Here is a 14,839-nt window from a genome sequence, read left to right on the forward strand (position 1 = left end):
ACGACTGACCTGTCCCGGAATGTGGGAAACTGTGCCCGGGGGGCACTGGTGGCTGAGAGCAGGCTCCTTCTTCCAGACACTGGCCCTCTCCACTTGAGCGTCCACCCCAGAAGACCCCACTTCTTCAGAACTACCCTGAAGCTTCCTGACAGCCCCACAGACAGCCCTCCCTCCTCTTGCTTGGTGACAAGAGGCTCTGAGGGGCATATGGCAGCTGTGCCCTGGGAATCAGGAATAGATGTGGTACCTGGACTGATTCATCCGGCCTAGCTTATGGGAACTGCCCAGGAACCAAAGCTCGAGTCATAGTTGAAAACCCAGAATCCTCCAGGGAGCAGCAGGCAGGGTGCAGGAGGAGGTGAGGCCAGGAACGGATGTGACATCTGTGTGTCTGTCCTCTCTTTAATCCTTGCTCCCTGCTACCTTCACTAGAAACCCCCCAGAATCCATCTAGTCTCCAGAACAGAGAAAGTTGAGCAACCCTGGAGAAAGGGGGGAGGGGGAGGCAGTGCGGGCAGAAGGAATGAAGAAGTCTGGAACAGTCAGTGGCTTTACCTCCGTCCTACTGCAGAAGCCACCCAGAGCCCTGCAGACAAGCAGACCCACTGCAGAGCCCCCAACTTCTTCCATATCTCTGGGGAAGCCTGTCTCTTCCAATCTTAGTTTCCTCCTCTATAAAGAGGACACAGAACCAGGTAGACCTGTGAGCTCGAGGCCAGCCTGGTCTGCAAAGTGAGTCCAAGCCAGGGCTACACAGAGAAACCCTGCCTCAGGGGGAGTAGGGGGGAGACAGCAACAAAACACCAAAGACAAAAAACCACCACCACAACAAAGCACACAACAGCCTCCCTCATCAACTCGCAGAGAGCTAGAGATGAGAAGACAGAGACACACACGCTAGACATTGTGTGCGCTCAGCTCCATCAAAGGAATTTTACCAACAGAGACCTAAGCTTGCCTCGGAAAGGTCTGGAAGTGGGAGGGGCCGGCACACCCCTGTAATCTGGGCAGTCGGGAGGTTGAAGCAGGGTTAGGATTGAGACCTAGCAAGGGTGATAGAGCAAGACCTTACCTCAAAGGAAGTGGGGATGGGGCATGTAAAGACATACTTTTAAACAAATAAACAGCCAGGTGGTGGTGGCGCACGCCTGTAATCCCAGCACTCTGGGAGGCAGAGGCAGGCGGATTTCTGAGTTCGAGGCCAGCCTGGTCTACAGAGTGAGCTCCAGGACAGCCAGGGCTATACAGAGAAATCCTGTCTCAGAAAACAAACAAACAAACAAACAAACAAACAAATCCAAAAAACCAAACCAAACAAACAAACAAATCCCCAGAAGGGGTTTGGGATTGTGCCTGCTTACAGTTCCATCCTGTTTACTGACTCCATTCCTGTAATGTGAGACAGTACCCTAGGCCCCTGTCACTATGCCACAATGAAGGCCCAGTACCCCACTGGTGGTGGGACACCTTGTCCTGACCCTTCGCTTCTCGCCCTGAGCAGACAGGCCAGGTGAGCAGGTAGTGCTTGGGTATCGACGTGCACCACACAGCCTTGTCCAAAGACTCTTTCTGAAGAGTTCAGCAGGGAGTGCGGGTTTTAGCTTCCACCCTCGGAAGGCAGCCTAGCTGGACCAGGAATCTGGACACTTTGATTCAAGTCCTGGATCTATTACATGTCCACGCCATCTGGGAAGCAGGACTCACCCCCCGTCTCTCTCTCTAAGATTTATTTATTTATTATATATAAGTACACTGTAGCTGTCTTCAGAAACACCAGAAGAAGGCATCAGATCCTAAGTGCCACATGAGCCACCATATGGTTGCTGGGAATCGAACTCAGGACCTCTGGAAGAGCAGTCAGTGTTCTTAACCGCCCAATAATTTATTTATTATTCTTATTTTATACACACTGATGTTTCACCTGCATGTATGTCTATGTGAGGGTGTAAGATCTCCTCAAACAGGAGTTGCAGACAATTGTGAGCTGCTGTGTAGATTCTGGGAATTGAACTAGGGTCCTCTGGAAGAGTAGCTAGGGCTCTCAACCGCTGAGCCATCTCCTCAGCGACTCACTTTTTTTTTTTTTTAAGATTTATTTATTATTATATGTAGGTGCACTGTCACTGTCTTCAGACACTCCAGAAGAGGGTGTCAGATCTCATTACAGATTGTCGTGAGCCACCATGTGGTTGCTGGGATTTGAACTCAGGACCTTCGGAAGAACAGTCAGTGCTCTTAACCACTGAGCCATCTCTCCAGCCCTGCAACTCACTTCTTTACACGCCAGCAACACAGTATTACCTGGTATTTCCTACCATCCATGCCAAGAGCTATGCACTCTCCACCCATCCTTCCAACAACGTTGGGTCAGCTGTTATTCTACGGTTTCCATGGAAAGCCTGTGGCTTGGGGAGGTTGCCTGCTCTTCCCACTGTTGCCAGGCTAGTGGGTGTGCTCTCCCCCCCCTGTCTCCATCACCATGCAGGGTACCAAGTAAGCAGAGGAGTGTGCTGGCAAGCACACAGGGACTCGGGTGCCATCACATCAAGTGACCTCCTTGCCTCACTTGCGGAATGAGAAGGCTGGCAGAGACTTCCATCAACTGTCCAAAACCCTATGGCCCCAATGAGACAGGAACTACACCATGACAGACATGGACATGGGGCCACATGGTCAGGGGTTGCTCTTGGAGAGGACACCTTAGCCCCAAATGACACACACAGGGCTAGAGTTCTGTTTGTGTTTAAGATTTATAACAACTGAGTCATCTTTCTAGCCTCCAGAGTGCTAGTGTGAGCCGTCTGTCATTCATTCAATCTTCTAAGGGCCTATTAAACCACAGACAGTGCGTGAGCTCGGCGCTCTTGCTCCCATTGCTCAATTTTTCCCTGAGTGCATTTTTGTGAATGGTCAGGGGTCAAAGAGTTAACAGACTCCTGATCCACCAGGTGACCGGAGTAGGCGCAGGGTAGGCATGTGGTCCTGGAGTCGACTTGATAAGGAGCTGAGATGCAGCGCCCAGGGTGGACTCCAGTTAAGCCACTGCTCTGTCGTTCTCCAGGAGCCCTGCTCTGTTGGTTAATCGTGTGTTCCGGGGCCACGGCTAAAGTGGCTGTCTCCGGGAAGGCATTTTTCTCTGTGGCTCACCCATAATCCACTCAGCAGTTTCATCTCCTCAGAGCTTCCTTTCAGCCTCAGATACACCATGACCACCCCCACACCGCCAGCCAGCTTGCAGGGAAACTACAAATGAGGCCAGGGTTTGGGTCAGGGCTAGAGAAGACCCACAGGCTCACAAGACACCCGGAAGAGAAAGCAGAAAGTTCCTTTGGGCTCAGCGTGGTTTGGGGTGACCTAGGAAGTAGTTCACTCAGTTGGTAGAGGCACTTTAGCTACCACTCCTGATAACTGAGTTCAATCCCATAGGACCCACAGAACAGAAAAGCAATCCCTACAAGATGTCCTCTGACCTCCACAAGTATAGTGTCGTATATGTGCACCACCAGAGATAAACAAATATATAAAACTAAAGTTTTAAATTCAACTTTTAAAAATAAAAGTGGCTTTTGGGGGGCTGGAGAGATGACTCAGCAGTTGAAAGTGCTCACTGCTCTTCTAGAGGACCCAAGTTCAAGTCTCAGTACCCACAAGGTGTCTCACAAGCATCTCTCTGTTACTCCAGTAGAAAATGGAAGAGTGGATTAAGAGTCAGGCAGTAGTGGCACATGCCTTTAATCCCAGCACTTGGAAGGCAGAGGCAGGAGGATTTCTGAAGCCAGCCTGGTCTACAGAGTGAGTTCCAGGACAGCCAGGGCTACACAGAGAAACCCTGTTTCGAAAAACCAAAAAACCAAAAACCAAAAAACAAAACAAAAGAAAAAAAAAATAAAAACAAAACAGAAGAACTATAGAAGAAATCATGAAGGAAATGATCAAAGGATTTAGCAATAAACAGTTCCATATTTTTTGCCATGAATTTGCATCGTAACAACACCATGTTCTTACAGTTATTACTATTACTGCCATATTGTTTGTTTGCAACACAAGGGATTGACCCCAAGGTCTCACACAGGCCTGTCACACTTGGCCTCTGAACTATACCCCTAGGCCTACACTCACTACATTACATTTATTCTTTACGGGAAGACACATGCACACAATGACACAGTGGAGGTGGAGGTCAGAGGACAATGCTGGGAGTCACTTCACTTCTTTATACAACATGGCCCCTAGAATTGAACCAGGACCTTCGTCTTGAACACAAGTGCCTTCACCAGCCGAGCCATCTCATTGGTCCAATAACTTAAAAAAACCTACTGAAATGTTTAGGAAAACCCATCAAGATCCGCCCCTAAAATAAAAAGACAATTCCCTTATAGAGAGGTCCAAGTAGAAAATGAACACACGGGGCATGTGGAACACATGCTGACAAGCTACCAATTTCCTCCCTGTGGTGATTTTTGTGTGAGGAAGTAGTGACAAAATCAGTCCTGCTGTATCACTGTGAGCACACCAGACAAAGGTCAGAACAGAGCGGACAGAGAAGCTTCCAAAAGACAAGGGTCGTCTGATCTCCTCACCACCAATCCCAGAAGGCATCTTGGCCATTCACTTGAAGGGTAGCCACCAACTGACAAGGCTAACATGGTGACTTCTCACCCTTGGGGGCCAGTCAGCTTCGCGCTGGTCAAGGCTTCCCTGCATATTAAAGAACCACAGGGCATGAAGCGCTGAGCCATTTCCACCTCCAGCACCCTGGAGACAGGACCACTGGTGTCTCCCTGACCCAGGGAGGGGAAAGAAGGCACATCCTGCCCTGGTGGCTCCAGTCCTCTGACCTCTGTAACTATCCTAGCAGGCTAAAAAGTACTCTGTACCCCCTCCCTTTGGCTGTCTACTGAAGCAATGGCTCCTGTGCTGGCTCGTTTTATGTCAACTTGACACAAGCTAGAGTCATCAGAGAGGAGGGAACCTCAATTGAGAAAAATGCTTCCATAAGACGAGGTATGGGCAAGCCTATAGGGGACTTAATTCATACTGGTGGAGGAGGGCCCAGCCCATTGCAGATGGGGCCGCCTAATGCCATGTGGTCCTGGGTTCTATAAGAAAGCGGGCTGTGTAAGCTAGAGAGAGCAAGACTGTACTCCATGGTCTCTGCATCAGAAACCTCCAGGGTTCTGCCCTGTTTGTCCTGACTTCCTACGATGATGAACAGCAATATGGACGTGTAAGCCCAATAAACCCTTTCCTCCCCAAGTTATGTTGGGTCATGGTGTTTCATCACAGCAATAGTAACTGTAACTAGGTCAGTTCCCAATAAGCTGGAATTCCCCCAGGAGTCTCACTGAGAGACGAAAAAGGCTGAAACCTGGTGCCAGTGAGATGGGGAACTTACGAAATAATGGCTTGAATGAAAATGGTCCCATAGGCTCATAGATTTGAATGCTTGGTCACTGGGGCGTGGCACTATCAGGAGATGTGGTCTTGAAACTGGGGATGGGCTTTGGGGTTTCGAATGCTCAAGCCAGGCCGAGTGTCCCTTCCTCCTTCCTGTGGATCCACATGTAGAACTCTCAGCTACCGCTCCAGCATCATGTCTGCCTGCTAGTGGCACATGCTTCTCACATGACAACTTAACGGACAGACCCTCTGAAACTGGAAGCCAGCCCCAGTCAAATGCTTTCCCTCAAGAGTTGCCATGGCCGTGGTGTCTCTTCGCAGCAATAGAACAGCGAGAGGAAGACAGTTCTCATAGCTAGTCAGACCACTTGTTGGGGAGACTACAGTGGGCTAAAGATGGTGCAGAAGGGCGGGGCACATCTCGACCATGATGGCTTAGCTGTGCTTAGTTCTTGCTACTATTAATTCTGAAACCCAAATGTCATGTCTACACAGAAGATGGACTCTGAGTGTCACTAGATCTCTTTATTACTTTTCCCAAGGTGGCCACATTGAATAAATCCCCCTCTCTGCTTTTGTATTGCGTCTGTCTAATTGAACTAAAGAGGATGAATGGTCAAGTCTAGCTTGTTAGAGTTGTCACGGTCCAGTCTCTGACCCTAGCATCTCCACAAACCACCTCTGGAAGATGAATTCATGGATCACGTGGGCTGTGACAGGTGTCATGTCTCACTAACTCACTACCTGGTTTAGCCTATTAGGGGTGTCCACCTGGCAAGCCTACCTGCTGTCTGTAGACAAACGTTCTTCCCCGTGACTCACCAGCAGTTAAGAGCACTGGCTGCTCTTATAGAAGACCTGGGTCCAATTCCCAGCACCCACATAGCAGCTCACAAGTGTCTGTAACTCCAGTTCCAGGAGATCCAATGCCCTCTTCTGGACTCTATGGGCACCACACACAGTCATGCAGGCAAAACAACCTTATGTATAAAATAAAATAAATCTTAAGCAAAAAAACACATCAGACAGAACTTACTGTAAGAGAAAAATGGCCCAGAGTGAGACCTAGTGGCTGCTTTCCTAGAACTCATTTTGCCTGTCAGAATGATTGATGGGCTCCCCTTTTATTTTTTATTTATTTTTATCTCTTCAATGCTGAGAATTTAGCCTAGGGCCTTGTACATGCTCGCCAAGTGCTCTCCTGCTGAGCTACATTCCCCCAGCCTGGGATGATCTCTGTGTGGGCCTCTCCAGAAGCAGGGGGAGCTTTATGGGATACCCAGGACTTGCCTCCAGTTGGATGTTACAGGCTGGTGGCTGACACTGCGTGCCACACACCCTCTGCCTGGAGCCGCTCTCCAGCTGCCTGCACTTCCCACTGGAAGTTCTCCTCCATACACCCAAATGGTTTGTTTTTAAAGATGTAATTACACACACAGAAACTGGCAAAGGAAATTAGTCAAATGTGAAAGACACAGGGGAAGGGAAGCTCGGCACACTCTGTTCTAGGCTCTTATGCTAAATCAGGCAGGAGGTGCGAAGGGCTGGCAGCCGGGCGCCAAGAGTAACAGTGGCAGCCATGGGTCCCTCCTGCCTCGAGGTGTCAGCCCAGCAGCTGGGACTCAGAGGCTACAGAGGGAGAGTAGGTGGCCCTCGGAAGGGGGTGCCAGGCATCAAGGATGACATCCCCTGAGATCCTCACCCAGGCTCTTCCCCCCATGAGCCCACATGTCCCATCCCATGGGCCATTTCGTTTGGCTGGGTCCTCACATTAAACCTGTGTGTCACTAACGCTGTTGTTTTTTGCCAACCCCCAACTCCACTTTTCCCCTCCCCTCAAGTTTAGAGTCTCATTTGGGGATGTGGTTCCCCTCAGCTACTTGGGTCTATTAATATCTTCCTATTTTCCTATAACCGTATCTCCTTTCCAACCTCATTGTCACCTTCAAAGGGACATGTGTTAAAGGTTAGATCTCTAGCTTGACGCTATTGGGAAGTGGGAGAAACCTGAGTTTGGGTCTAATAAGAAGCCTTTAGGTGAGTGTGGATGTCTGGAAGGGGGCCATGAGGTTCCAGTCTCTTCCTTCTCTTTGCCCCATGGTCAGGAGGCTAGCGCCTTTCACCCCGATAGCTATATTCTCCTGCTTTGGTTTGCTTCTTTGCTGGGGGAGGGGCATACAATTACAGGTTAGAATATCTAAAACCATCTGGGCAGTGGCGAGCGCCTTTAATCCCAGCACTCGGGAAGCAGAGGTAGGTGGATCTGAGTTTAAGGTCAGCCTGGTCTACAAAGTGAGTTCCAGGACAGCCTGGGCTACACAGAGAAACCCTATCTCCTGTCTTCAACCCTGCCCCCAAAAGAATATGCAACACCACAAGCCAAAATAAATCTCTTCTCTCTATATACTGAGAGTGGAAAGCTGGCCAACAGGAGCTGCTTGTCTTCATCTGTGTCAGCAACTCCTGAATTGTTCCCTCGTCCCTGTATCCCACATCACCTCTCTCACCGATATAGCATCTAAGTATCACCTGGGCCCTACAACCACCTTGTTTTCAATAATGGGAGGGGGCCGGAGAGATGGTTTACTGATTAGAAGAAATGGCTGCTCTTGTACAGGATCCAGGTTGTTTCTGACACCCCCATGGCAGCTCACAACCATCAGTAACTCCAATCTCCATGGATCTTCTGGCCTCTCAAGGCACTGAACCAACATGGTGCATAACCAAAACAACCACACACATTAAAAAATGAGCAAAAGGCCAGGCGGTGGTGGCGCACGCCTGTAATCCCAGCACTCTGGGAGGCAGAGGCAGGCGGATTTCTGAGTTGAGGCCAGCCTGGTCTACAGAGTGAGTTCCAGGACAGCCAGGGCTATACAGAGAAACCCTGTCTTAAAAAAAAACCAAATCCAAAAAACTAAAAAAAAAAAAAAAAAAAAAAAAAAAAAAAAAAAAAAAAAAAATGAGCAAAGGCTTTTGCAAATGTTCCCACCTAAAACAAAGGTCTTGATCAAGGTGCCTTTTCAACTACACCCCCCACTCACTATCCCAGGCTAGCCTCAAAGGCTAGGATAGCCAAGGATGGCCTTGAGTTCCTGACTGTCCTGACTTTAGCTCCCAAATGCAGGCATCGCAGACGTGTGCCAGCGTGCCTGGCTTAAACAGCAGATCTCTTAAAGTTGCACAACTTCATGTCATAGCTACTCTCTTTTGTGACTTAAATGTTCAGAACTCACCAACACTGGGCTATCTTCCTATCTCTTCTCCTGTACTATATATAAAGCATGGAGAGGAAATCTAATAAAACCCAAGTACCAAGCAGAAAGAACTATTTCCCTGCTGAAGGTCAATGCCCGACTCCAGGACTCCAGATTCAAACCCAGCACTTGGCATTTCTAACTTCACTCCTCACCCTATACTCCAGGCACTGCAGATAATCACATCCTACTTTTTGTTTGTAACTGCCCAGCACTGGCCCATCCCCACTGCAGAAAGAGACACAAGATCAGCCTTCAAAAGAGCCTATTTTGTGAGTAGATCCTCCTCCCCAAGGATGACAGAGATTTTATGTTACCGGGGCAAAACATTTTTTTTTTATAATAGGAGCAGAATGGTTCTTTTATGCCCCTTCCCCCGTCTCCAGCCTCCCACTGCAATCCACTCGAATACAACTTTAATACAAGTTATCCAATCTCTGGGTGATGTAAGTCCTGCCATTGTGCAAGGAGAATTTATAGGGACGAAAGATTTTTCTCTAGGGAGCCGACTGCTGCCTCTGGATACCCAGTGCACAGTGTGGCTCCGCCCTAGCTGTATTAAGCCACGCCTCCGCACACGTCACCATCTCTGGAGCACCAAGCTAGGGAAGCCCACGCAGTCAGGCAGGGAGACTGAGACCGGTTTCAGGCAGGGCTGGGAAGAAGAAAGGTATTTAACTGCTCACATACCTTTTCAAACAGGACTTTCCAGTGCTGGTAGAGAGGGAGGCCATGCGGGAGAGGAAGAGAGAAAGAAAGGTACTTGTCACCAAGGGTTCTGTAGACACCTGAGGTTTCTGCCATCACCTCCCAGTTGTTGCCCAACAGTTAGAACCAGGCTCAGGGGCCCACCAGAAGAAACCTGAAAATTCCCCGTGTGAGCGAAGGTAGAACACGTACAGTGCGGAGTGAAAATGGGGTGTTTGTGGGGTGGGACAGTCAGATGCAGGAATGAGAACATGAACGATTCCCAACCGCGTCTCCGGGTCTCTGATAACTTCTGCTATCGAAAGGTCACGTCCACATCTACTCCCGGAGTGCTTCAGACCCTGTCTGTTGGAGGACTCTACTCAGGGGACTCACCCCTGCTTGAACACTATTGCCTGCTTGATTGTGTGTGAGGGTGCTCCCCAATACTGAGTGTAAGTACTGAATACATAAGACTCTCTCGGGAGTTAGGGCCAGGAGAAAGTGACAGGTTTAGTCACGCAAGCCCGGGAGATGTTAGACTCCCGGCCCATTCAGATTTGCTGGCTGTGGTTTCGTAGGTTGGGTTCCTGGCTTAATTTTACCCTGAAGGAGGGACAGGTCAGAGGTAGGGAGCCGGGAGGGAGTAGTTTTATCAACTCAAGAACCCGGGGCTTTCCAGATCCTACCTCGCCTCCCAGGACAGCAGACAAGAGATCTAAGCAGCAGATGGCAGGAAAGCCCTCTGGAGTAGCCCCTCCCTAGCCTGCCCCAGGGGACCGTTCCTGGCACCGACGTGGTCAGGGACTCCTGAGCCCCCTGCTGGGAGCATTTCGTCCCAGCTAGCTCTTCTAGCTCTGGCAAGGTTCGGGGACTGAGATCAGTTTGAATTTCAATCAGGGTCGCGACCAGGCTGACGCCGGGCGGGAGCTAATCTGGCAGCCGAGAAGGGGTCTCCAGACCGATTGGTCTGCGCTGTTCCGAGACTGGGCATTTGCGGCGCCAGATCCTTCCCCCGGCTTGCAGAGTCCGCAGGTCGCTGAGGGGAGGGGAGGGGGAGTCACTACAGTGACGCGGCCGCCTCTGCAGGAAAACGCCGTGTCCCGGGCACTGCACCAGCCGCGGGGAGGGGGCTCGGCAGCCGACAGGTTCCCGGCGCAGTGGCCGGGGGGCTGTGTCCCGCAGTGAAGCCGCGGGAACCCGAGCGGGGTGGGGTGCGCGCGCTTGCATTTGGGGGAGACCCATCTCTCCTACGCTCGGGGCCCCCGACTCATCCCGGACGCTCCGGTGACATAACCTTGAATCCTCCAAGTTGTCTCCGGGGTAGGGAGCAGAGGCTGTGGCGTCTCCCCGCATGGCGCCCCCCAGAAAGTTTGAGGGGCACGGAGGGGGCACTCACGTCTTCTGGCGCGGCGGGCAGTCGCTCTTCGGCCTCGGGCTCCAGCTCCTCGATGCGCTCCGCCTCGGCGCAGGCTGCCACTGCGGGGCCGGGACTGGGGTGCTCGCCCATGGCCCAGGCTGCAGCGCTCGTCCCGGGGCGCCGGGCTAACTTTGCGCCGCCGCGGCCGTGCCGCTCCAGGAGCTAGCTGCGCGCCTCGCCGCCTCCGCGCTCGCCCCCATGGCTCTGCTCTCCCCGCTGCCCTCCCTGCGGCCCCCGCGACCCCGGGGCGCTGGGCCCCTAGCCGCCAAACTTCTTAGCCTCTGTGCCCGGCCCGAGGCAGGGCGCCCTTGGGCCAGCCGGGCTCTCCGCTCCCCACGCTCCTTCCCGCTCGGCGCGGCCCCCGCTCTGCGCGCGAGCCTCCTCCTCCCCAAGGACTCCTCCGGGGTGGCGCGCGGCGGGGGCGGGGCTGCTCGCGGGGCCCCCGCCCCCCAGGCCGCCCGCGGGGAGGAAGGGAGGGAGGAAAGGAGGGAGGGCTGGCGGCCGCGAGGCGAGCGGCGTGCCGCGGCTCCTCCGGCCCGGAGACGGGGACTGCGTTGCCCTCACACTGCTCAGCTCCGCACCGGGTTAACCATCACTTGGAAGCAGCAGATTGTGTGACGGAAGCAGAAGCGAGGTTCTCATGAAGTTGGCCATGTCAGGGTTAACTAGGACTGAATTGAGAGTTAGATGTGAGAACTGGATTCCACCAGCCACCTTGAAGACCTCTGTTCGCTGTGGTCTTGGATTCTGGGAGGTCTGGGAAAGCCTAGAGATGAGAGAAAAGTCTGGTGGTCTGGGACCCCAAATCCTAACCTTTGCCCTATCTCTCTCTATCTAGAGCTATACGCCCTGCTCAGGTTTCTTGACCATGTTGAATCCAGGAGGCTGTCCTGCCAGACGGGGCTGTGGGGGGAGGGGTTGAAAGGGTTAGCGTGGGGGGGGGCGCGGGGGTACTAAAACTAAAAAAACAGGAATGAAGTTAGCAAAGCAATAAAGGATCTTTAAAGGAGAAAAGTGGAGGGCAGTTCACCTGTGGAAAAAGCGATCTTCCCACATGACTGTAATTTGTGCCAGGGCCCGTGCTGGGGTAGAGGATCCCCAAGGGAGGCTCAGGGACTCATTCCTGGTTCAACCCCCCAGGCAGTCTACTAACAGAACCAAATCCCTTTAGCCTCTCTGCATCACCATTACCTTTCTCGAGGTTCTGTCAGAAGGACCTTTCTTTTTTTTCATTTTCAGAAGTTGCAATTAACACCTTCATTTTCATAAGGCAAATGTAACCACATCGTGCAACCCCAGGATCCAACCTGTGACCATCTCGCCCAGCACTGACTACTCCCCTTAAACACAGAAGGAAATCAGTTCCATCCTAATTAGGTGAGTTTGCAACAGACACCAATTTTCATCTCGGTTTCAGAAAGTGTGATCATTTCAACTATTTTTGTTTCTTACCACCCCTCCCCCATCCCTACTCTACTAACAAGTCAAGATCCTGCCAAGATTTCTTTGTAAATAAAACTGTCTGTATGGGGGTGTGATTTTTGAAAACCGCCTTCAGGGGACAGAAGAGAGGCTGAATTCTTTCTGAAAAGAAGCTTATTAGGATAAAGCAGCTGCTGGGGCCCTGAGGGCCAGGCCAGGGTCCCTGCCTCTACCACCACTGCTCCCTACCGTTGGCTTGACATAACATGAGTGGGGCAGATGCAGGCTCTGTTGCATTCAGACCTCTGCAGCAGAACTGGCTCTGAAAGCCTGCTTGCAGAGGGATTGGAAAGAGGTAGGTACACGGAAGAGAAGGCCACTCTGCAGAGATGTCCAGCACCCACTGTCCCCCTTCCTCGCTCCCCCCATCCCTCACATGCCTTCTCTTCTCCAGCTCAGTGACAGCTCTTAGCAACAGATCCAACTCAGTCACCCCCTCATGGGGACGTTACCTTTGCACTGCTGAACATTTGTTGAGCTCTTACTAAACACTAGGGGAGATCTCTGAGGTGAGTAAAAGACAAACCCTGTCCTCCCTAAATGGTGAAACTTGGTGTGCATGTGGAGGTGGTGTGGGAGGGGGGCACACTGCCATGTTCAACAAGTCTTGGATTCCACCGCCACTCAGGAGTCATACAGGCTGAAAGGAGGAAGAGGGATCCTTGTGGATCCAGGAGGTCTTCCTAAAGGAAGCGCTTCCACAACCGAGTAGAAGGTGACACAGCACTCCAGGCAGAGGGGGACAACATTACAGAATGGAAGGGATTTGGCATGGTTGGAAATGAAAGAACAGCATCAGTAGAAGAGTGCGGCCAGAGGGGAGGGGTGAGAGGGCTGCTAGTTTCCTGACAACAGAGTTTGGATTCCATCCTAAGGGCATGGGGAGACACGATCAAGACAGTAACACTTAAAAAGATCCCTCCTAGCACACACCTTTAATCCCAGCACTTGGGAGGCAGAGGCAGGCAGATTTCTGAGTTCGAGGCCAGCCTGGTCTACAGTGAGTTCCAGGGCAGCCAGGGCTATACAGAGACACCCTGTCTCAAAAAACACACAAAAAAAAACAAAACAAAAAAAAAAAACAAATAAGAAGATTGCAGCGGGAGGAGCCTTTAGACCCAGCTACTCGGGAGGCTGAAACAGGGCAGTTATTTGAACCCTTATGATGTCGTGTATTAGAGGCCAGAGCAATACCACCCCCCCATTCTCTCTCTTCCTTCTTCCTTTTCTCTCTTCACTTTTATAGTAAGACTAGGTCACATTAAGTTGCTAAAGTTGGCCTTGTACTTTTGTCTCTTCCTATCTCATTCTCCCAAGGAGCTGGGATTATAGATGTGCACACCAGGCCTGGATGTAAGATGTCATCTCTCAGGCTAGTGAGATGGCTCAGCGGTTAACAGCACTGCTGCTCTTCCAGAGGTCCTGAGTTCAATTCCCAGCACCCACACGGTGGCTCGCAATCATCTTATAGGGAGATCTGATGCCCTTTTCAGGCAGGCAAATGTATATGCAGCAGAACACTCATACATTAAATTAAAAGAAAGACTTCATCTCATTCATACATAAATAAAAAGGGGCTAGAGAGAGATGGCTCAGCAGCACTGGCTGCTCTTCCATGGAAATTTTGATTTGATTCCTAGTATATAATAGTGGCTCAAAACTGTAACTCCAGTCTCAGATGATCTGACACCCTCTTCTGGCCTCCATGGACTCTGCACACACATGATATACAGATACACATGAGGCAAAACATCCACACACATACAATAATAAATAAATCCTTCTGACTGAGGTTCAGAGGTCGCATAAGTATCAGAAGTTAGAACAAGGGGGAGAAGGACCTCAGAGTACTGCTTCCTCTCCCCAGGAATCAGCCCTTCAGGAAATGACTATTTAGACTTGGCATCCACTAAGACCATCTGTATCACCCAATCTCTGCACCCCAGAGTCTATCCTTGTGTCCTGTATCCTTAGGAATGCCAGCTCCACCAGACAACCTGAGCCGTCCCTTAGCCCCAGGGGAGTCTGCAACTACTTAGCATGTGTCTCACTGCGTGGGACCTGTAGCCTGCAGCCAAGCCGAGAAACCTTCAATAGACAATGGTCTGGAGGTGGTGGCCCAAGCCGTTAATCTCAGCCCTCTGGAGGCAGAGGTAGGCATATCTCTGTGAGTTCAAGGCTAGCCTGGTCTACAGAGTAAGTTCTAGGTCAGCCAGGGCTACAGGGAGAAATTCTCTCAAAAAACAAAACCAAAAAGGATCTTACTATTTGGTAGCTTTAGTCCCATTCAAGGTAAGGCAACCAGAGCACTGGAACATTCTGATAAAGATAGAAAAGAACGGCCACTTTTTTTTCCTTTAAGATTTATTTATTTTATGTATGTGAGTACACTGTCACTGTCCTCAGACACACCAGAAGAGGGCGTCAGATCTCACTACAGATGTTTATGAGCCACCATGTGGTTGCTGGGAATTAAACTCAGGACTTCTAGAAAAGCAATCAGTGCTCTTAACTGCTGAGCCATCTCTCTAGCTCTAAGAATGGCCACTTTCTCTCATGCCAGAGGTCCTGGGAGGATACTCCACCCACATGA

At 51.0% G+C, this 14,839-nt stretch overlaps 1 protein-coding gene across 1 annotated transcript in view; it reads right to left on the bottom strand.

The window, feature by feature from the left end:
• The window catches only part of Rhbdl3 (rhomboid like 3), a 55,138-nt gene extending 43,991 nt beyond the window's left edge, over positions 1-11,147 (bottom strand). Inside the window, exons 1-2 of the mRNA XM_052193983.1 lie at positions 10,744-11,147; positions 9,348-9,371 (exon numbers count right to left, since the gene is read on the bottom strand). Of these exons, the coding sequence (XP_052049943.1) occupies positions 9,348-9,371; positions 10,744-10,854 (135 nt within the window). The 5' untranslated portion in view covers positions 10,855-11,147. The remainder of the gene's footprint in view (positions 1-9,347; positions 9,372-10,743) is intronic.
• Between the last annotated feature and the right edge of the window lie 3,692 nt (positions 11,148-14,839).

This window comes from Apodemus sylvaticus, chromosome 10, assembly GCF_947179515.1.
Source record: "Apodemus sylvaticus chromosome 10, mApoSyl1.1, whole genome shotgun sequence".
Taxonomy (NCBI): Eukaryota; Metazoa; Chordata; class Mammalia; order Rodentia; family Muridae; genus Apodemus; species Apodemus sylvaticus.